This window comes from Callorhinus ursinus, unplaced genomic scaffold (assembly GCF_003265705.2).
Source record: "Callorhinus ursinus isolate GAN/ISIS: 27379988/994484 unplaced genomic scaffold, GSC_fseal_2.0 scaffold37, whole genome shotgun sequence".
Classification (NCBI taxonomy): domain Eukaryota; kingdom Metazoa; phylum Chordata; class Mammalia; order Carnivora; family Otariidae; genus Callorhinus; species Callorhinus ursinus.
The window spans coordinates 2,048,781-2,068,417 of NW_027397099.1; the positions used below are offsets into that span (position 1 = coordinate 2,048,781).

Below are 19,637 nucleotides of genomic sequence, written 5' to 3' on the forward strand. Positions count from 1 at the left end.
AAACCGGAGGGAGGGGGATACTTTTTAAATTGGAGATAGTTGTTTTATGGAGGTATATTTTGATGATACTTCAGTAAAACTGGTGTAGAACATTTCCATCACCCCAGAAAGTTCTCTTATGTTCCAGTCAAGTCCATCAATCCAGTCTCTACTTTGGAGGCACTGTTCTTGTCAAGATTTTATTTTTAGAGAAAGAGAACATGAGCGTGCATGGGGTAGGGGGAAGGAAAGAATCTCAATCAGACTTCTCTCTCAGCATGGAGCCTGACATGGGGCTCAGTCCCATGACCAGAGCTGAAACCAAGAGTCGGATGCTCAACTGACTGAGCCCCTCAGGCACCCCACTATTCTTACTTTCTAAAAGTCGTTGAGGTTTGCCTTTTCTAGAACTTAGATACAAATGGAAACGTACAGTAGGTAGAGAGGGGGATGATTTTAACTTGTAAAATACAAAATGGAAGACTGGTAATTCAGATCCTATTACATCAAATAATAAGGACATTAACATTCCTCATAAAAAAAATTTTTCCCCCTGAGCCTTAAAGAGGGGCTTATTCCAACAGAATTTTAGTACCACCCCTTGGACTTTGTTGTGATGGGAGCAGACCTTTGTGAAAGGGGACAGTCTGAGTGAATGCTCTGTGTACCTAGTCCCAGGTACCACACTTTGAATTTCCCTTAATCTTTTTTCTCACCATAGTAAAGTAAAACAGGACTCAGTTGTTTAAGGAAACATAGATTTAATTGTCCTGAAAATTACTGACTTTTAGAATTTTTTTAAAACCAGTGTTTTCTCCCGTATTTTTCTGTCAAAGGGGATTGTGGGCTTTAAGGATCTGAGCCACTTTTCTCTGGTGTTTGTAACACTAGGTCCTGGGCCCAAGCCGGAAGCCTCTGCAAAGCCCCCTTCCCGACCTGTGGATACCTACGACAACTTTGTACTACCGGAGTTGCCGTCTGTGCCAGACACACTACCAACTGCATCTGCTGGTGCCAACACCTCAGCATCTGAGGACATTGACTTTGATGATCTTTCCCGGAGATTTGAAGAGTTGAAAAAGAAAACCTAGTTCTCTTAAACCAGGCAACCTCCAGGCTCTGAGATTTGAGACTGAGCTTTTTCTCCTTGTAACAAAGAATCTCCATGAAACTCGTTTTCATCTCTTAACCATCACTGAGCACACTCTTCCTTTGGGCTCTCTTCCTGCTCTAAATTCTGCTGCTTTCCAGTTCTCTGTTGCTCCTAAGAGACTAATTATTAGAGACTGTGAGGCCAGAGCAGCTGACCCTGGGCAGCTGAGCTTGTCCATCTCCTTTGAGTGTGAACCCAGGTTCTCCCATCACCTGTTTTTCTGTCCCTCCACGGGGGAGTGGGAAGGTGAAAGCATGAGACCTGCCAAAGATGGCTGGACATGGAGAATACTTCTTGAAGTCTTTCAGCCCTGTGCTGAAGTTCTAGACTTAGGAAAAAACCCCTCTGTCCAGAGGGATTTGTAGTGAGCAAGAATCAAAGCAAAGGTGTGCTATGAATGGGAGAGACTGACTCTGGAAGCCCCTTTAACAGTTCTTGGAAGTTCGGTGCTCTCATTGGCTTATACACTACTTCTTGCTGCAGGGCACTATTCTACCTGGATCCAGTTGCAAAGTGTATTGGGAAAGTTGAAGGCTTCTCTTGGATCTACTGGATTCTCAGGGAGCCCTCCGTGGCCTTTTGCTTTGAGTGCTGTGTTCCCCTTTTACCAGAGGGCAGCACTGCACAAATTCCTGTTTTCCCCCATGGCATGTTCTGTTGGATTGCATTTACTGGCGAATGAAGGACAGGTCACATACTGGGCAGAAGTCACCATTCAAGGCTAGGGTGGGCTTCCAGTTGCCTTAATAGAAGTACTCAAGTCTCTTGGGTAGTGAGCTGGAATGCCTACAGGGGAAGTGGAGTTCCTGTTTTCATTTGAAAACTTTATGATTAAGAGAACCTTTAAAAACTGATTTCATATAAGTTTTTGGTGCCCATAAAAAACGTGGCTGCAGTTGTTGATTACTTTCCTAGGTGGATGAGACTCTTACTATTGTAACTTAACGGTGTTCCTTTACCCCCTAGCTGAGGCCATCCTTCCCCAGAGGGATGGCTTTGGGATCAGAAGATAGGACTCTGGCTTCTGTAGTGTAAATGTACACACCTGTTTCAAGCAACTTTAATGTTTTTGATTGGTTTGTATCTCATAGCTCAGTAGCTGATAATAAAGTTAAGAATTCTGTGCCCTGCTTTTTCCACTGGTTTGGTCAAGTGATGAGGTGCAAATTTGGATTTTAGTGGAGTGTTTTAAGCAGATGACCCATGCTAGGCACAAGCCAGACCTTACCTTTGGTTCCTTGGGTAATGTGGATGCCTGGAGCAGTGAGGAGTCCATTTCTATTTCTGTATTTAAGCCCAGATAGCCTTTGGGAGTTTGCTTCGTTAGTCCTCTGGGACAGGGCTCCCCATTAGCCAAACCTCATGCTTATATCTTTGATTTTAATAAGCTGCAGTGAGCTCACCTCTGACTCATACATATTTCCCACAGCCATGCTGAATATATTGGTGGTCAGTGTTTCTTGCTGTTTGGCAGCACAGCTGGTTTATCCTGTATCACTCGTGTAGTGTTAACCCTTTCTTGACAGTGATCCATAAACCTAAGAACTTGCTGCCACGGGGATTTTGATTCCTCAGTGATTTACAGATTAATGGTGTATTATAAACTGGTAATTTTCTAAACTATACCATGCAAAGATAATCTTTTAATTTTTAAAAGTATTTGAGAGAGAAAGCACGAACAGAGGGAGAAGCAGGGAGCCCAACATGGGGCTTGATCCCAGGACCATCGGGATCATGACTTGAGACACTTAACCGACTGAATCACCCAGGTGCCCCAAAATAGCTCATCTTTTAAAGCCTTAGTGTTAACTGCCCACTGCTATCATGGCTGTTTGCTCACGTGTTCTGGTGTCACTGGATTCCTAGCAAACTGGAGAGCTTCTGTAGCACCGTATCATATGTCAGTGCATCTTCTTTCAGAGTCTATTCAAAGACAAAAGGAGAAAAGTGAGGGAATCAAAGTTGATGCTAATGGTGGAGGGGAAGAGTGCCAAAAGATTAAAAAACTCGTATAAATAGCAAACACTGTTTCCTTTAATGATTTTCTGTCAGGCATTGGAGTGTTTCTGCTACTTAATAGTTGAGGACCAGCTATTTATAGGACTGCACATGTTCTCTAAACTGGGTGTCCTATGAAAATGGTTGCCAGAGCTATGGAGACTAATAAAGGGACTATGCTGCTACTGTGCATTATGTCAGTCTGTAATCTTAAGAGCAGCAACAGTTGAGTTTTTCTAATGATAAAATGATGACAAGTTTATATTTCACTTACTGAGTCGGAGTTACCTACCTTAAGGCACATTCTTTCTTTACCAAAGTACATGAGAATGATGGAAACAAAAAGGTTAATGATCACAAGTACCATCAAGAAGACCCTGGTGAGAATCAGAAAGGATCCCAGGATTGGGTCTAAATCAATAACCTGGAAAGAGACAAATATTTTGATTTTTAAACACTGACAGTTTAACTTCTACTTTAAAAATGTAAGTTATATGCTAATGTTTGGGATATACTCATAAAATATTTGATGGAAATTAGGAGAGAAGCAAAATTATTAAAAAGGAAAATGCTTTTGAGTGGACAGAAGAACATGAATGACAGGCTTGATGGGTATAAAAATAATTGACTTCAGGCCTTTCACAAGAAAACAGGTAAGTCACAGTGACACTAAATGACTAAAATGATTTAAAGCCCATGTGAGTTTTGGCAGTTATGGAAAATATATATAAGCACAGAAGCTTGAAAGAGTAGCAAAAGCATATGGAAAGAATAAACAGAAATCATAAAAATTGTTTCTGCCATTCTAAGAACCTCTATAAACCGGAACATTCCAATAAAATTTAACAAGTTAACCATAAAAAACTGGCTTTTACTTTGTTTTTTGGGGTTTTTTTTGGTGTTATCTTTTCAAAGTAAGTACTGAGTTTTGCCATTCTTTACTTTTCAGCATGAAGAGATCATTCTCAAATACAGGACCTAGAGTGGTTTCTGTAAGAGTATTTTAGTTTACATGTTCATTTTAACAAATGTTTATTTTCCCTTGGTATTGGCTCATTCACTGTTGCCATTAGGGTACTGTTAAAAAACAAAACAAAAACCAACAACAGCCCAACAACTTAGAGGAGGAATGCTTAAAATAAATATCACTATGATGGAAATCTGTATGACCAGATACTGCTTAATTATAGCTACTCTAGGTCAACCAAGTAATTTGCACCATCTTTGTGATGTAAAATTTTTCTCAAGTATACTCCATTTTCCTTTCACATTGTATTATTAGAGGTTTTTTTTTTTTTAAAGTCAAAAAGGAGGTATTAGCAAAAGCTCATTGTTTTGTTACTTCCTTAAGTGTCTTAGTATATAAAGTGTTCCAAGGGTGAAGACTTCATTCCCTAATTGAACCTAGAACCATAACAAGTCTTTCTCAGATCTTAGGAAGGTGAGAACTTTCCATGTTAGAAACTATGTTAAGAAACTATGTAAACTTGCGCATTTTAATTACTAACATTTGAGTTCTAGATATTCAAAAGGTTAAACTTCATGAAAATCTTTACAATTTCACTAATTTGTAGTTTTTTCTGTCCTGATCAAATCTATATATGCTAGGGCCCCAAACCCTCATCTGGGTTTCCTATTTAATATAGAAGAGAGATTTGTGTGGGTAGTTCTTGGGGGAGAATAATAGCCTCTCTGAAATGAGCATTGATTAACTATGAACAGAAATACTGCAGTTCTTTCTGGTATTGTACCTCCCTAATTTTTTTTTAAAAGGCGCTTTCATCGGGCCACTGAGAAAGCAGCAGCAAATAATACTAATCTGGCCAGGTTATGAGAGCATAAATTCAGGCCCAGCATCCTGAAAATAAGATTAATAAGTGAGGCAGGCCCAGCATCCTGAAAATAAGATTAATAAGTGAGGAAGTTGGGACTAGGTGCTTGAAAAAGGGACACATTTCTGAAAGTAAGAGCCCCTCAAGTTGTATGCATAGATAGCACCAGTGTGCAGTGGTACAGAAGGAGCTGCTGTTGTAAGCAATTCTCGCCTTGCAAACAAAATAGAATCCTGCAGGGAGGCCAGGATGGGGGTTTTCACCTCCTCATGATGAGAGATTCCCATTAGGAGACCAACAGTCACTGCTGAGCTGAAGAAAGTCCGGTAGTGAGAGACGCTCCAGCCGAACAGCAGGTTAAACTGAAAAGGAGAAGGACTAATTAGAGGGGTAGAGAGCAGTAAGGCTGAAGTCACTTCTTTCCCTCCTGGCTAGATAAGGAGGCCAACACGGGACCAAAGGGGCTGGAAATCAAAGAAATGCCTTAGTGGCCGTTCAAATCACTATGGCTTAAAAAAAAATTCCTTTGTAATTACATAGCATTTTCCTATCAATTTATTTGATCTTCACATCACCCTGTGAGCTAAATTTGAGGAGATGAGACAGATGTCTGCATTTAAGTCATACTGCTGGCTAAGTGTGGAACTACAACTAAAAACCAGCTTTCTTATTCCACTGTTCTTTCCAAAACTCGTTGCCAACTTGAATTGATGGTTTTCCGTATATAGTGCTTTCTTGGGAAGCAATGTGATTCCAAGGCCACAGCATTTGGAAAAAGACACTGGGAATGAGGGCTTACAGCAATGGTATAGCCTGTGAGCAGGATCAGGATGACCAGCAAGAAGCCCACCACCTCATCCCAGGCTTTGCTGAGTGTTCTACCGATGACCTGCAGCCTGGGGTTATGGTGCAGCAGGTCCCACAGCTGAACAGTTGCGAACAGAACCAGGAAGGCCATGAGGTGAACGACTGCTGAGTTTACTTTTATTGCCTCATAGAAGCTGATGAACCTGTACCAAGGAAGGCCGACAGTTACTCAGCTGATGTATGCCATCCATTTCTCCAGTGCTTCCCCTGCTCAAGTATAGCAGCTCTGTGAGTCCTATTAGGTCAGATACTTGTTGATGCAAGAACTCTCCTTTCCAGTGTGGCCTCCAGTACTTGTGGATGTGAGAGCATTGGGCAGAGGCCATGTATTTGGTTGGGAGATCTTAAGAAACCCTGAAATACAACCCCAGCAGATTACTCAAAATTCATTCTGCAAATCAAGGCCAGCCTCCTCTGCTGCTCTGGTTTAAGTTAAATACCCAGTCTCAAAAGGAGAGGAGTTAGCCTAATGAGATGTGCCATTATGCTAGTCTGTTTTCTGTAGAACTCTGATCCTATATTCTCTGGGGGTAATTGATCTCATAGGTGTAACAGTGCTGCAAGTAGAAAGATGATTGATAGGGGTGCCTGGGTGGCTCGGTCAGTTAAGCATCTCTCTGCCTTTGGCTCGGGTCATGATCCCAAGGTCGTGGGATGGAGTCCCGCATCAGGCTCCTTGCTCAACACGGAGCCTGCTTCTCCCTCTGTCTGCCACTTACCCTGCTTGTGCTTGCTCTGACAAAATCTTTAAAAAAAAGAGATGACTGATAAACTAGAAGTGTTATGTGTGAAACATATTCATAATCTTGTGTTGCAGCAACTAGGTTACGTGGAAAGACTCCCATAGATAGAGCAAATTGGCACTTGGTCACAACTGCTTTAGTGTCTAAGACCTAGGCAGTGCCATACGGCAAGATGGACCTCAACTGTCAACATCATTTAAACTGCACACTGTCCCTGCATAAATGGCCCTCTGTAAGGATGACCTGGGATATTTTCTCATTACGCAGATCAGCAGTCCAGACTGTTGGCCACTGAAAAAGTAAAGTATCACGTGGCAATACTTGGTCTGGGAAATAGATGCTCTTTCCCATGGGAAAGACCACAGAAGGTGTCCAAGGGGGCACCAGAATGTCTCTTAAGTATGGATAAGCTAATGGATGGACATCCCTACCCAGAAAGCAACTCCCTCTGGTTTTAAAAAATGCACTGGGTTGTGGTTTTATTTAAAGGATGATCATTTGTCATGCCTCAGGCTTTATTCTTTGGCCAGGGTGCAAAATAGGACTAATTCCAGGTCCTTGCTATATGAAATTTAAATGCATTACCCTTGACAAGCACATACCTAAGTATTGTGAAGGCAGAAGAGATTTTCAATGTGATAAGCAGTATAAACAGTTTCTTGTTCATTATTTTCTCAGTTGTGGACATTCGTCTGAGTTCTCTATTTAACTCCGGTATTATACCAAATATAGGTCTGAGAGAGCAGTGGAAGAGGAAGGAGAGTTTGAAAGAATACTTGTGTAATCAGGAAACTTTAGACGTTGAACAGGAATAGACTGTGCTCCTCAGGCTCCTCCTTACCTGTCCCGGTCATAGTGGTATTGTGCCATGTTTTCCTTATGCAGAGAAGTAAGCTTCATGTCAAGACCCAGGAGGACAAAGCTAATGAGGATTATGCTTGTGTCCACAATGTTTCTTTTCCTAGTGAAGAACCTCCACCTCTGCTGTTTCAGCCGATGACCCTAAACAGAGACACCACAGTTACTACTGCTTGCCTTAAAGATTAGCCAGGTCTTTCCCTAATGAAGTATTTTAACACTGGCAAAACACTAAGCTGGGGATTTGTCAAATCTAACTTGGACACAATGGGTTATGGTCTTGGTTCTGCACGGTAGTCACTCAGCTGCTGCTTATAGAAAAGTAGCTTTTTCTAATACAACTTGCATTGGATATACTTATTATATTTCATTCTTGTTGCTGAAATTTAAAAAGGTTATCAAATTACTTATCAAGCCTGAAAATAAGATATGTTGTCTTAAAATATTCTTTTATTTAAAAGAAATTTTTTTTTTTAAAGATAGATTCTGTTTTGGTGCCATTACCTGTACTTTTGAGTACTTGCTCTGTTCATATTTTCAATTCTTGCTGTTATCTTATATAGGGATAATACAACTGTTAAAAAAATAGTATTCTTTTTACAGCCTTAATTCCTTAACTCTTGAAAACTGGAAGAGCTACTTGGTGGAAAGCCAGTCAGCCTTTAGCTGAATTAAGGCTCTGGAAAGGACCAAAGTCATAGCCATAATTCTTGTAATAGCTCATTGTGGACCTCCCCTGATAACACGGGAAATCTTGAGAATTTCTTACATCTAACGCTTTCAATTCACCTATACAAACGCATCGTAACAGACTAGTAGGTAATAGATGACTTGTGAGATGACAGACCAAGTAAAGTCCTTCTTTGATGCCTGAAGTGTCCAGCCTCAGCGAGGGGAAGAACACACCTGAGAACAACAAAGAACACCTAGAGTCAAGAGTCTTCAAAGCTTGTGCCCTCTTCCTTTCAAGCTCTCTGAAATCAGTGCAACTGTTCCTGGATTATCTCTCTGTCTCTTTTTTTAGATTTTATTTATTTGAGCGAGAGAGCGTGTGTGGGGGAAAGGGCAGAGGGAGAGGGAGAGAATCCCAGACTGTGCTGAACATGGAGCCTGATGTAGGGCACAATCTCACAACCCTGAGCCGAAAGCAAGAGCCAGACACTTAACCGACTGAGCCACCCAGCTGCCCCACCTGGATTATCTATTTCAAATGTTCCTGAATCTCTACACTTCACTTGGTATTTCCTCTAGAGCTGTTAAGGATATTAACTGAGATCACATATGTATAACAGAGAAATGCACTGTTTGCACCAGTCAGTAGAGGGGAAGGATATACTCGTGACCCCACCTCGAGGGTACTGTCTGTGACTTCACAGCTGTTAACAGGTGTTGCTCTTGCCAAGCGAGAACAGGTGCAGAGATGCACCAACTAATTGTACTCTTGCCATATGATGTTTGGTAGAGAACTGATGACTGCAATGTAAAGTGTGGGGAGAATGGAATTTAAAGCTATTTAAAATTAGTATGATGAAAGTGCTTTGAGCCATTTCAAATTTAGTTACTTTTTAAAACTAACGGAAGTAATATCCCATGAATACTAATAGTATCCTGGGGATACTCAGACATTTATATAAGGGTAGACTAAAAAGCCTCAGATTCTACCTAGAAGGACAGTGAGACTGTTGTTTATAAAATCATGAAAGGTCTTGTGAATATAAACTTTCATAAAGCCCCAAAATATTAGAATTAAGATGCGTCCCTTATAGTAGAAAGTACATTTAAGAATAAAAAATTCCTACTTCACATTTTTAGCTCTTAAGACTGGGACTTTCCCATGTTTACTTAAGCCCTCTTTTTTTGTTTTGTTTTTTGGTAGTTACTAACAATAAAAAACCCTATGAAGACCCACAGGAAGCATTCATGCTTCATTTAGAAAGAACTGTAGAAGTCTACTAAAGTATAAAACTGATCAGAAGTAACACCTGGTGGCAAATGGAAGGATACTAGTGGGCAAATTCTGGGGAAGAGAAGAAAGAGAAAGGAAGTTTGATTAGGAAAGACTTCCTGTTAAAGGTAGGAGAATTGAATATATGAGCTTCCCTCTAATCTCATAAAATGCCACTATAATGATAGTGACTGGATAAAAAAACAACCCAAAGAAAAAGATGACCAACAAACTACTGGAAGCTGGAAAACAGAAGAATGACATGGACAGCAGATTCAAGAAAGCTAAAGGCAAAGTCAGCTGTATAGAAAACCCAGAAGCAAACCCAGAAAAGCTGGAAAATTGCCGGCATTAGGTACTTCTGAAGGGAAGGTCAGATGAAACAAAATATAACTGATTGCAAGTCTGAACATAAACAGATCCCAGATAGCCTCCCTCACCATTCACGACTAGGTATTTGCTACTCATCCTGTCTTCCACCACACTAAAACTAAAGGTTTATTACCTATTGTTGAACTAGAGAGAATCTGAAGTCAGGGGCACCAGGTCTATTTGCAAGGAGTGGTCTACTGGGAAAGAATGCAGAGAAAGCTTTTATTTTGAGAGAGAAGAGAGAGCGTGTGCCTTGAGCAGGGGAGGGGCACTCATTAAAAAATGAATGACAAAAAGTGAAGAAAGCCTATGTCGATTCTGGACACTGTCAAAAGAACAAATATACCTATCATGGGAGTCCCAGAGGAGGAGGAGAGAGAAAGAGGCAGAAAACTTATATAAACAAACAGTTGAAAACTTCCCAAATTTTGTAACGATATAAACATCTAGGTACGTGAAGCTGAAAGGATCCCAAGTCAGATTAACCCAAAGAAGAGTACTCTGAGATACATTACTGTTTATCAAACTGTTAAAAGTCAAAGTCAGAGACTTCTGAGAAAAGCAAGGAAAAAAAAAAAAACTTTACACACACATAGAAAACCTCCCAGGCTATCAGATTTCTCAGCAGAAATCTTGCAGGCCAGAGGGAGTAGAATGATACATTCAGAGTGCTGAAAGAAAAAAAAACAACCCTGCCAACCCAAGCTACTATAACCAACAAAACTGTCCTTCAGAAGTGAAGGAGAGATAAAAAACATTCCCAGACAAACAAAAGATTAGGGAGTTCATCACCACCAGATCTGTCTTACAAGAGATGCTAGAGGGAATTCTTTTAGGTGAAAGGAAAGGATGCTATGTAACAACATGAAAGTATAAAAGTCACTGGTAAAGGTAAACAGATAGTCTAATTCAGAATTTGGTAATACTGTAATGGTGTGTAAGTCACTTTTATCTTTAGTATAAAAGTTAAAGACAATAGTGTTAAAAATAACTACCACTACAATATGTTAACGGATGACAGCATAAAAAGAAAGGCAGTGTGACATCAATTACATAAAGTTCAGGGAAAGAAGTAAAAGTGTAGAGGTTTTTTTTTGTTTTGTTTTGTTTTTTGTTTTTTTAGGTACAGGCAGTACAATCTTGTTTATTTTTATTTTTTTTTAAGTAATCTCTATGCCCCATGTGCTTGAACTCACAACCCTGAGATCAAGACTTGCATACTTCTGACTGAGCCAGTCAGGCACCTCAAAGTGCAGAGTTTTTGTATGTGATTAACAGTAAGCTGTTTTCAGCTTAAAACAGACTGTTACAAGATATTTTACATAAGCCTTATGAGAACACTAAAGCAAAATCTTTAATAAATGCAAAAAAGATGAAGGGAAGGGAATTAAAGCATACCACTACAAAAAGTAAATCACAAAGAAAGATAGCAAGAGAATAAAAGAGGAACAAAGGAACTGCAAAACAGAAAACAATAAAGTGCCAATAGTAAGTTCTTATCAATAATTAAATGTCAACAGATTAAATTCTTCAATAAAAAGACAGAATGAGTGGTAAAAATACAAGATCCAATAATATACTGCCTATAAGAGACCCACTTTAATTTTAAGTACACACACAGGCTGAAACTGAAGGCATGGAAAAAAAATATTCCATGCAAATGGCAACCAAAAAAGAGCAGAAGTAGCTCTAACTTTTAACAGATAAAATAGAATTTCAGTTAAACTCAGTCACAACAGACAAGGAAGGTCATCTGTGGTAAAATGATACAGGGCTCACTTCATAAAGAGGACAAAACAATTGTAATTATATATGCACTCAACATTGGAACACCTAAATATGTAAAGTAAATGTTACCTGATTGAAGAAATAGATAGCAATACAGTAATAGTAGGGGACTTCAATATCCTACTTTCAATAATGGATAGATTGTCTAGACAAAATCAATAAGGAAATGGCAGACTTGTTAACACTATGGGCCAGATGGAGCTAAAAGATATATACAAAACACTCCATTCAACCAGAATACGCATTCTTCTCAAGCGCACGTGGAACATTCTCCAGGATACGTCCTATGTTGGGCCACAAAGCAAGTCTTAAATTTAAGGAGACTCAAAGCATATATATCAGGTATCTTTTCTGACCACAATGGTGTGAAATTAGAAATCAGTAATGGGACACAAATTGGAAAATTCACAAACACATGGAAATTCAACACACTTCTGAACAACCAATGGGTTTAATTAGGAAATTAAAAAGTACCTTGAGACAAACAAAAAGAGAAGTAAAACGTCATACCAAACTTATGGGATGCAGTAAAAGCAGTTCTAAAGAGGGAATTTTATAGCAATAAACACCTATTTTATGAAAAAAGAAAGATCTCAAATAAAGGTCTTCAAGGAACTAGTAAAAGAAGAACAAACTAAGCCCAAAGTTAGCAGAGGGAAGGAAATAATAAAGATTAGAGCAGAAATAAATGAAATAAAGACTAAATAGAAAATACAAAAATGTTTTGAAAGATAAACAAAACTGATACACCTTTAGACTAAGCCAAGAAAAAGAGGACTCAAATAAAATTACTAATTAAAGAGTAGACATTAACACTGGTAACACAAAAACAAAGGATAAGAGACTACCATGAACAACTGTACACCAACAAACTAGACAACTTAGAAGAAATGGATAAATTCCTAGAAACACAAACTTATTAAGTCTAAATAATGACAAAATAGAAAATCTGAACAGACTAATAACAAGTATGGAAACTGTAATAAAAAACTTCCCAACAAAGATAAGACCAGGACCAGACAGCTTCATGGGTGGATTCTACAGAACATTTAAAGAAGAATTAATATCCATCCTCAAACTCTTCCAAATAATTAAAAAGAAGGAAACTGTTCAAAATTCATTTTATGAGGCCAACATTATCCTCATACCAAAACCTACAAGAAAAGAAAATCACAGGCCAATATCCCTGATGAGCACAAATGCAAAAATCCTCAAAAAAATGCTAACACATGAAGTTCGTAAGTATGTTTAAAAAGATCATAACACTGCCAAATGGGATTTATCCCTGACTTGCAAGGATGATTCAACATACACAATTCAATAAACATGATACACATTAGCAGAATAAAGGATTAAATTATATGATGATCTCAAAAGATACACAAAGAATGACAAAATTCAACATCCTTTCATGATAAAAACTGTCAACAAATTAGGCACAGAAGGAATGCTCCTTAACATAATAAAGACCATATATGTCAAGCTAACATCATAATTGTGAGAAGCTTAAAATCTTTTCCTCCAAGATCAGGAATAAGACAAGGGTACCTGCTCTGGCCACTTCTATTCAACATACTATTGGAAATCATAGCCAAAGAAATTAGGTAAGAAAAAGACGTAAAAGGAATCCAAATCAGAAAAGAGAAACTAAATTGTCTGTTTACAGATAACATGATCTTATATACAGAAAAGCATATAGACTCCACCAAAACAAAACAAAAAAGACAAACCCAGGAGAACCAATAAACGAGTTTAGTAAAGTTGCAGGATATAAAATCAGTACACAAAAATCAGCTGCATTTTGTTACACTGACCATGAACCACCTGAAAAAGAAAGTAAGAAAACAATCTCGGTTACAAGAGCATCAAAAAGAATAAAATACTTAGGAGTAGATTTAACTGAGAAAGCGAAAGATCTGTACAATGAAAACTGTAAGACACTGATGAAAGAAATGAAGACATGAATAACTGGAAAGATATCCCATGTTTATGGGTTGAAAAAATATTGTTAAAATGTCCATACCATCCAAAGTCATCTACAAATCCAGGGCAATCCCCATCAAAATTCAATGGCATTTTTTTTTTCCACAGAAATAGAAGAACAATCCTAAGATTTGCATGAACCCCATCCAATACGCCAAATGGACAAAGTAATCTTGAGAAAGAAAAAGCTGGAGGCATCACACTTCCTAATGTCAAACTATACTATGAAAGCTACAGTAATCAAAACTGTATGGTATTGGCATAAAAGCAGACACACAGAATGATGGAACTAAATACAGAGTCCAGAATTAACTCATGCATATACAGCCAACTAATCTATGACAAGGGTGCCAAGTAGATACAATAGGGAAAGACAGTCTCTTCAACAAATGGTGCTAGAAAAACTGGATACCTGTATGCAAAAGAATGAAACTGGACCCTTTCCTTATGAGACATACGACCATCAATTCCAGATGGATTACCAACTTAACTATAAGACCTGAAACTGTAAAACTCCTAGAAGAAAACAGGGGCAAAGCTCCTTGACGTTGGTCTTGGCAGTCCTTTGGAGAGGACATCAAAGGCAAAAATTAACCAAATGAGACTGCAACAACTAAAAACTTTCGGCACAGTGAAGGAAACCAACAAATTAAAAAGGCAAACTATTAAACAGGAGAAAATATTTGTAAATCATGCATCTAATAAGGGGTCAATATCCAAAATACATAAGGAACTCACACAACTGAATACCACACACATGAACCCAAATAACTGATTTAAAGATGGGCAAAGGACCTGAATATACATTTTTTTAAAGAAGAAAAATGGCCAACAGTATATGTAAAAATCACTAACCATTAGGGAAAAGCAAATCAAAACCACACCGCGGTATCACCTCACACCATTCCCTGGGATCATGACCTGAGCTGAAGGCAGACGCTGCACCAGCTGAGCCACCCAGGCGTCCCTCAAGCGATATGTACTGAGTGCACACATATACCGTGCCCTGCTCTAGGCGCCCGGAGCGTAGCGGATGAAAGAGCATCCTTGTCCACAGAGAGTGCACATTTGAGGAGGGAGAGAGATGGGCAATAACCACACATTATCCAGGTCACGACAGCACTATGAACAAAAATTAGGTAGGATGAGGGATAGAGAGTGGTGGAGAGCGAACAGTGCTATTCATTTATAAGGAAGGATTAGGGAAAAGTGTCTCTGAGGAGTGGCTTGTGAGAGACCACAATCAAGTTCAGAGATCAAGCGCCAGTGAGACAGCTGTCAGGGCACAGCACATGCCCGGGCCCATGAGGTGAGAATGTGCTTGGCGTGGAGGAAGGCACAGAAGCCTGTGTGGCTGAAGGGTTGTGGAGGGTCTGCAGTGGGGTGGTAGGAGTGAAGGTACCAGATGTAGCTAGGGGCTGGGCTGGGCAGTCCCCTGTAAGCTCTGGAAAGGGTCTGCGATTTTTTTTTTTTTTAAGATTTTATTTATTTATTTGACAGAGACAGACACAGTGAGAGAGGAACACAAGCAGGGGGAGTGGGAGAGGGAGAAGCAGGCTTCCCGCGGAGCAGGGAGCCCGATGCGGGGCTCGAGCCCAGGACCCTGGGATCATGACCTGAGCTGAAGGCAGACGCTTAACGACTGGGCCCCCCAGGCGCCCCAAGGGTCTGCGATTTCAAGTATGATGGGAATCTATGGGGAGGTTTTGAACAGGGGAAGAATACAGATTTATGTTTGAAAACAATAGGACAGGGAGGGTGGAATGAAGGCAAAGGCAGAGGCAAGTCTGCCCACCCCTGAGACGTGGGAGATGGTGCCTCCCTCTAGTCTCGACCTGCATTTCCTCACGAAGGCACTGGCAGAGCCGTTCATCTCTTCCATAGCTCTGGGGATAGTTTGAAAACACCAGTTTTTACTGCGCTTTGGGGGATATGGGTAGACTCAGACATTGCTCACGGGAGTGTTACTTGGTACAATAAGGAGAAGACTGGAAATACCTTTTAAAATTAAGAATGTATACACCCTTTAGCACATTCAAGATATTCATCTTGCAGATATATCTGCATGCTCTCTCTCTAAAGTAAATAAATAAATCTTAAAAAAAAATAGGGGCACCTAGTGGCTCAGTTGGTTAAGCGTCTGCCTTCGGCTCAGGTCATGATCCCGGGGTCCTGGGATCGAGCCCGGCATCGGGCTCCCTGCTCAGCGGGGAGTCTGCTTCTTCCTCTCCCTCTGCCCCTCCCCCTGCCCATGCTCTCTCTCAAATAAATAAATAAAATCTATAGAAAAAAATGAAAAACATAAAATTTTGAAAACAAAGATTTGGTAATAGTTGAAGAGATAAACCATGTTAGGGTCAATTTTTACTGCTTTTCACCTCAGGTCTACTTAATTCTATTTCTTTATCTATATCTATAGATTGCTGTCGTCCTTCCTTAGCATGTCCAATAACTCATGGACACTTTGTGTTTCTAGCAGATTAGCCAGGGCCCCAATTGCCCCCATTAATAATAATAGTGAACACTCACCCAGTGTATACTATGGGTCAGACATTGTTCTAAGATCCACTGAGTTTTTAATCTTCACATCAATCTTATAGGGCAGGTCCTGAGATTATCCTCATCATATAGATGGGGAAACAGAGGCACAACACGTTGTAATTTACCCAAGAACATACTGCTAATAGGTAGAGCACCAGGATCTGAACCAGGTCAGTCTGGCTTCCGAGTCTGTGCTTTTGGACACTATACTGCAGAGCCAAGAAGACTGACAGGACGACGAAGCCTATGGTGAGGGCACTGGCCTTAGCTACCCAGGGCTTGATTCACTTTTTCCTCAGTCAGTACTTTATTCAGCACAGAGTTACAGACTACAAAGAGAATGTGTGCTGAACCTAGAATCGTCACCATCCAACACTGAACTAGAAAGAATCAACACGCAGGGCACCTGGGTGGCTCAGCCTGACTCTTGATTTCAGTTCATGTCATGATCTCAGGTTGTGAGATCAAGCCCCTCAGCTGGGCCCTGGTTTGGGCTACATGCTCAGCGTGGAGTCTGCTGGAGCTTTATTCTCTCCTCTCCCTCTGCCCTTTCCCCCACTGGTACACTACTCTCTAAACAAATAAATATCTTAAAAAAAAAAAGAACCAACACACAATGCATAGGAGTTGCCATCTGTAAAAACTCTCCTAAATGCACCAAAAACACCTTTACTGAGATGAGCATGTCTTTTAGGTTTCTTTCCCCAGGAACCTAGGAGATGTTCTAAATCCCAAAAGGAAGCACCAATCCTGAGACAAATGAACGCAACAACTTTCAGAACACAGTTTACTTAAGATCTAAAGTTATGACAAAGTGCTGGTAACTGGTAGAAAATACTGACCAAGAAGCATCCAAGAAGCATGGGGCCTAGGACTGTGTCCATACCTCTGTAATCCCCATAAAGGTTAGGAAGGAGGGTGTGACTGGCCCACGGGTAGAAATGCTTCAGAAGTCTGATCTCTGAGAAACGGTGGGAGAAACTCTTCTGGGTAGCCTGATGGAGGTAAAACCCATTCGAGTTCTGTGCTGAGTAGACTGTAGTCATCAACAAGATAAGGAAGAAGATTTGTACTAGGACAGAAGATGAAAACAAATTAGTTGAGTGGTTAGCTTATGAATTTGCTACACCTTCTCCCTCATGGTTCCTAAGCCTTGGCAATTCCATATGGTTCAACCAAACAGCTGTAAACAGACGAGCCAATGTATTTGGCATGCAGTGGTACCCACAAACATTGATATATTCCTTCCCAGAATTATTCCGCTGCTAATCAGAAATTTTACTTGAAATAAGGTACACAAAATCCCACATGAAAATTGCTGTATTTTAGTTCTTATAAATGTACCCCACCCCCAACCTTTCTCTTTCTATGGACTATGTCCACAAGAAAGGGAAGGCCAATAAACACAGAATTGGTCTTCTTTGGCCCAGGAAATCCGTAACCCAAACACTGTATGTGCTGACCCAGTTCCCCTGCACTGAGAGGGCTGCCATTTAGAAAACATATTAATTTTTCCTCCAGCCTGGGACGTGTACAGAGCACGCTGTTATTATGCTCTGTGTGCAGAGGAAGGGACTGATTCACATGGACATCTCATGACTCCCGAATTCAGGTGTCTTCCCATTTACCACACTGCCTTGGAGTCCATATTTTTTTCAAGGTGAGTATTTTAAGATAGCTTTTCATCGTCCTATATTTTCACCTTCTTTTCACTCCCCCTTTGCTGGGAAATGTGCTGCAGGATGGACACATTACTGTTTGCTCTCCATACCCAAAATATCTCCTGTCAGCTTGAAAAGCTTCTTCTCTTTCAAGGTTCTTTCTGGGCGCTTAATTGGACTGTTGATAGCTGGAGCTTCATAGAGGGGGTTGTTCTTATCTCTTGAACCAGGTACTGGTGGACATTTTGCTGTCAAAAATTCAAATGTAGGCCAAAAAATGGTTATATTTCATTAAGCAGTTATTCATTAATGGTTGAGGAAACTCTACTGTGAGTACCTCCTATTAAATGCTATAAAAAAATAAAAAAGAACAAATCCACCTATGTGGCACTTCTCAAAAAGGACTTAAAAATTCCAATCCACTGGGGACTCATACTTTTTTTTTTTTTAAGATTTACTTATGTATTTGAGAAAGAGAGAGTGTGTGCATGGGCACATTGGGAGGGGGAGGGGCAGAGGGAGAGACAGAGAATCTTAACCAGGCTCTGCCCTGAGCGTGGAGCCCACTGAAGGGAGGCTGGATCCCAAGATCCTAAGATCACGCATGACCTGAGCCAAAACCAAGAGTGGGACACTCAAATGACGGCACCACCCGGGCACCCTGGGGACTGACACTGCTATAAAATTTAATAAAAACTGATTGCTAGAAAAATGAAGTAAAACAGGAGCATGTAAAATCCAAATCCCATTTTGAAAATTAGATACAATCTGTCTAAAATTGGTCCAATTGCTATAAAACTTTCTAAATGTTTGCTCTCGATTTCTGCATTTATCTTGGACTAGAAACGAACAGTTCTAGTCAGTGACCCACACGTTGGGAGTACTGTCCTACAGCGGTGTTTCTCAAATTTCAATGTGCAAAGGAATCACCTGGGAATTTTGTTCAAATGCAGATTCTGGGGTGAGGCCTAAGACTGCGCATTTCTGAAAATTCCAGATGTCAGAGCTGCTCATCTACAGACCACACCAGGAGACATAGCTAGAGACATGCAAACCAAGATGGAGAGAGAGAATTAGAACAGGACATAAAACTCGCCAGCATATATGTGCCTAGTGCTTGGGGAATCACCAAAGAGAAAATAAATCTCCTGAGGAAGTCATAGAGTGAAACCTGACATTTGTTTTGAAGGATGACTCAGATACAATTCTTCCGATGGACACAGACAAGAAAAAAAAAGTCCTTTGCTTTAAAAAAAAAAAAAAAAAGCCTTTTAGGCAGAGGGAACAGCGATTCAAGAGCATGGAAAACAGTTTGAAATTAGATTAATTTGTAAAGATCTTGTAAGGAATGGGTTGCCTACCCCATAGTCATGTGTCTACCACTCAGTTTAAGAAATAAGTGATTGTGGGGCGCCTGGGTGGCTCAGTCGTTAAGCGTCTGCCTTCGGCTCAGGTCATGATCCCCTAGGGTCCTGGGATCGAGCCCCGCATCGGGCTCCCTGCTCCGCGGGGAGCCTGCTTCTCCCTCTCCCACTCCCCCTGCTTGTGTTCCCTCTCTGGCTGTGTCTCTCTCTGTCAAATAAATAAAATCTTTAAAAAAAAAAAAAGAAAGAAGTGATTGCATTGGGCTCCCCGCTGGCTCAGTCAGAAGAGCACGTGACTCTTGATCTTGGGGTCATGAGTTTGAACCCCATGTTGGGTGTAGAGATTATTTAAAACAAAAATTAGGGTGGCTCAGTTGGTTAAGCATCCGACTTTGATTTTGGCTCAGGTCATATTCTCAGGGTTGTGAGATCGAGCCCTGCATTGGGCTCACCGCTGGGTGTGGAGCCTAATATTCTCTCTCTCTCCCTCTCCCTCTGCCTCTCCCCACCGCTCATGCTCTGTCTCTCTGTAAAATAAATAAATAAAGTGATT

At 40.4% G+C, this 19,637-nt stretch overlaps 2 protein-coding genes across 4 annotated transcripts in view; one reads left to right on the forward strand and one right to left on the reverse strand.

The window, feature by feature from the left end:
- IST1 (IST1 factor associated with ESCRT-III) overlaps positions 1 to 2,255 on the forward strand; it is a 34,260-nt gene extending 32,005 nt beyond the window's left edge. For all 3 annotated transcript variants that reach the window (XM_025888829.2, XM_073880057.1, XM_025888830.2), the window contains one exon: positions 871 to 2,255. In XM_025888829.2, the coding sequence (XP_025744614.1) occupies positions 871 to 1,070 (200 nt within the window). In that variant the 3' untranslated portion in view covers positions 1,071 to 2,255. The remainder of the gene's footprint in view (positions 1 to 870) is intronic.
- Positions 2,256 to 2,716: 461 nt separating this feature from the next.
- PKD1L3 (polycystin 1 like 3, transient receptor potential channel interacting) overlaps positions 2,717 to 19,637 on the reverse strand; it is a 54,251-nt gene continuing 37,330 nt past the window's right edge. The window contains 10 exon segments of the mRNA XM_073879984.1: positions 2,717 to 3,042; positions 3,419 to 3,554; positions 5,226 to 5,324; positions 5,762 to 5,972; positions 7,414 to 7,574; positions 8,220 to 8,307; positions 8,309 to 8,336; positions 13,350 to 13,359; positions 16,902 to 17,131; positions 17,831 to 17,968. Coding sequence (XP_073736085.1) covers positions 2,984 to 3,042; positions 3,419 to 3,554; positions 5,226 to 5,324; positions 5,762 to 5,972; positions 7,414 to 7,574; positions 8,220 to 8,307; positions 8,309 to 8,336; positions 13,350 to 13,359; positions 16,902 to 17,131; positions 17,831 to 17,968 — 1,160 coding nt within the window. The 3' untranslated portion in view covers positions 2,717 to 2,983.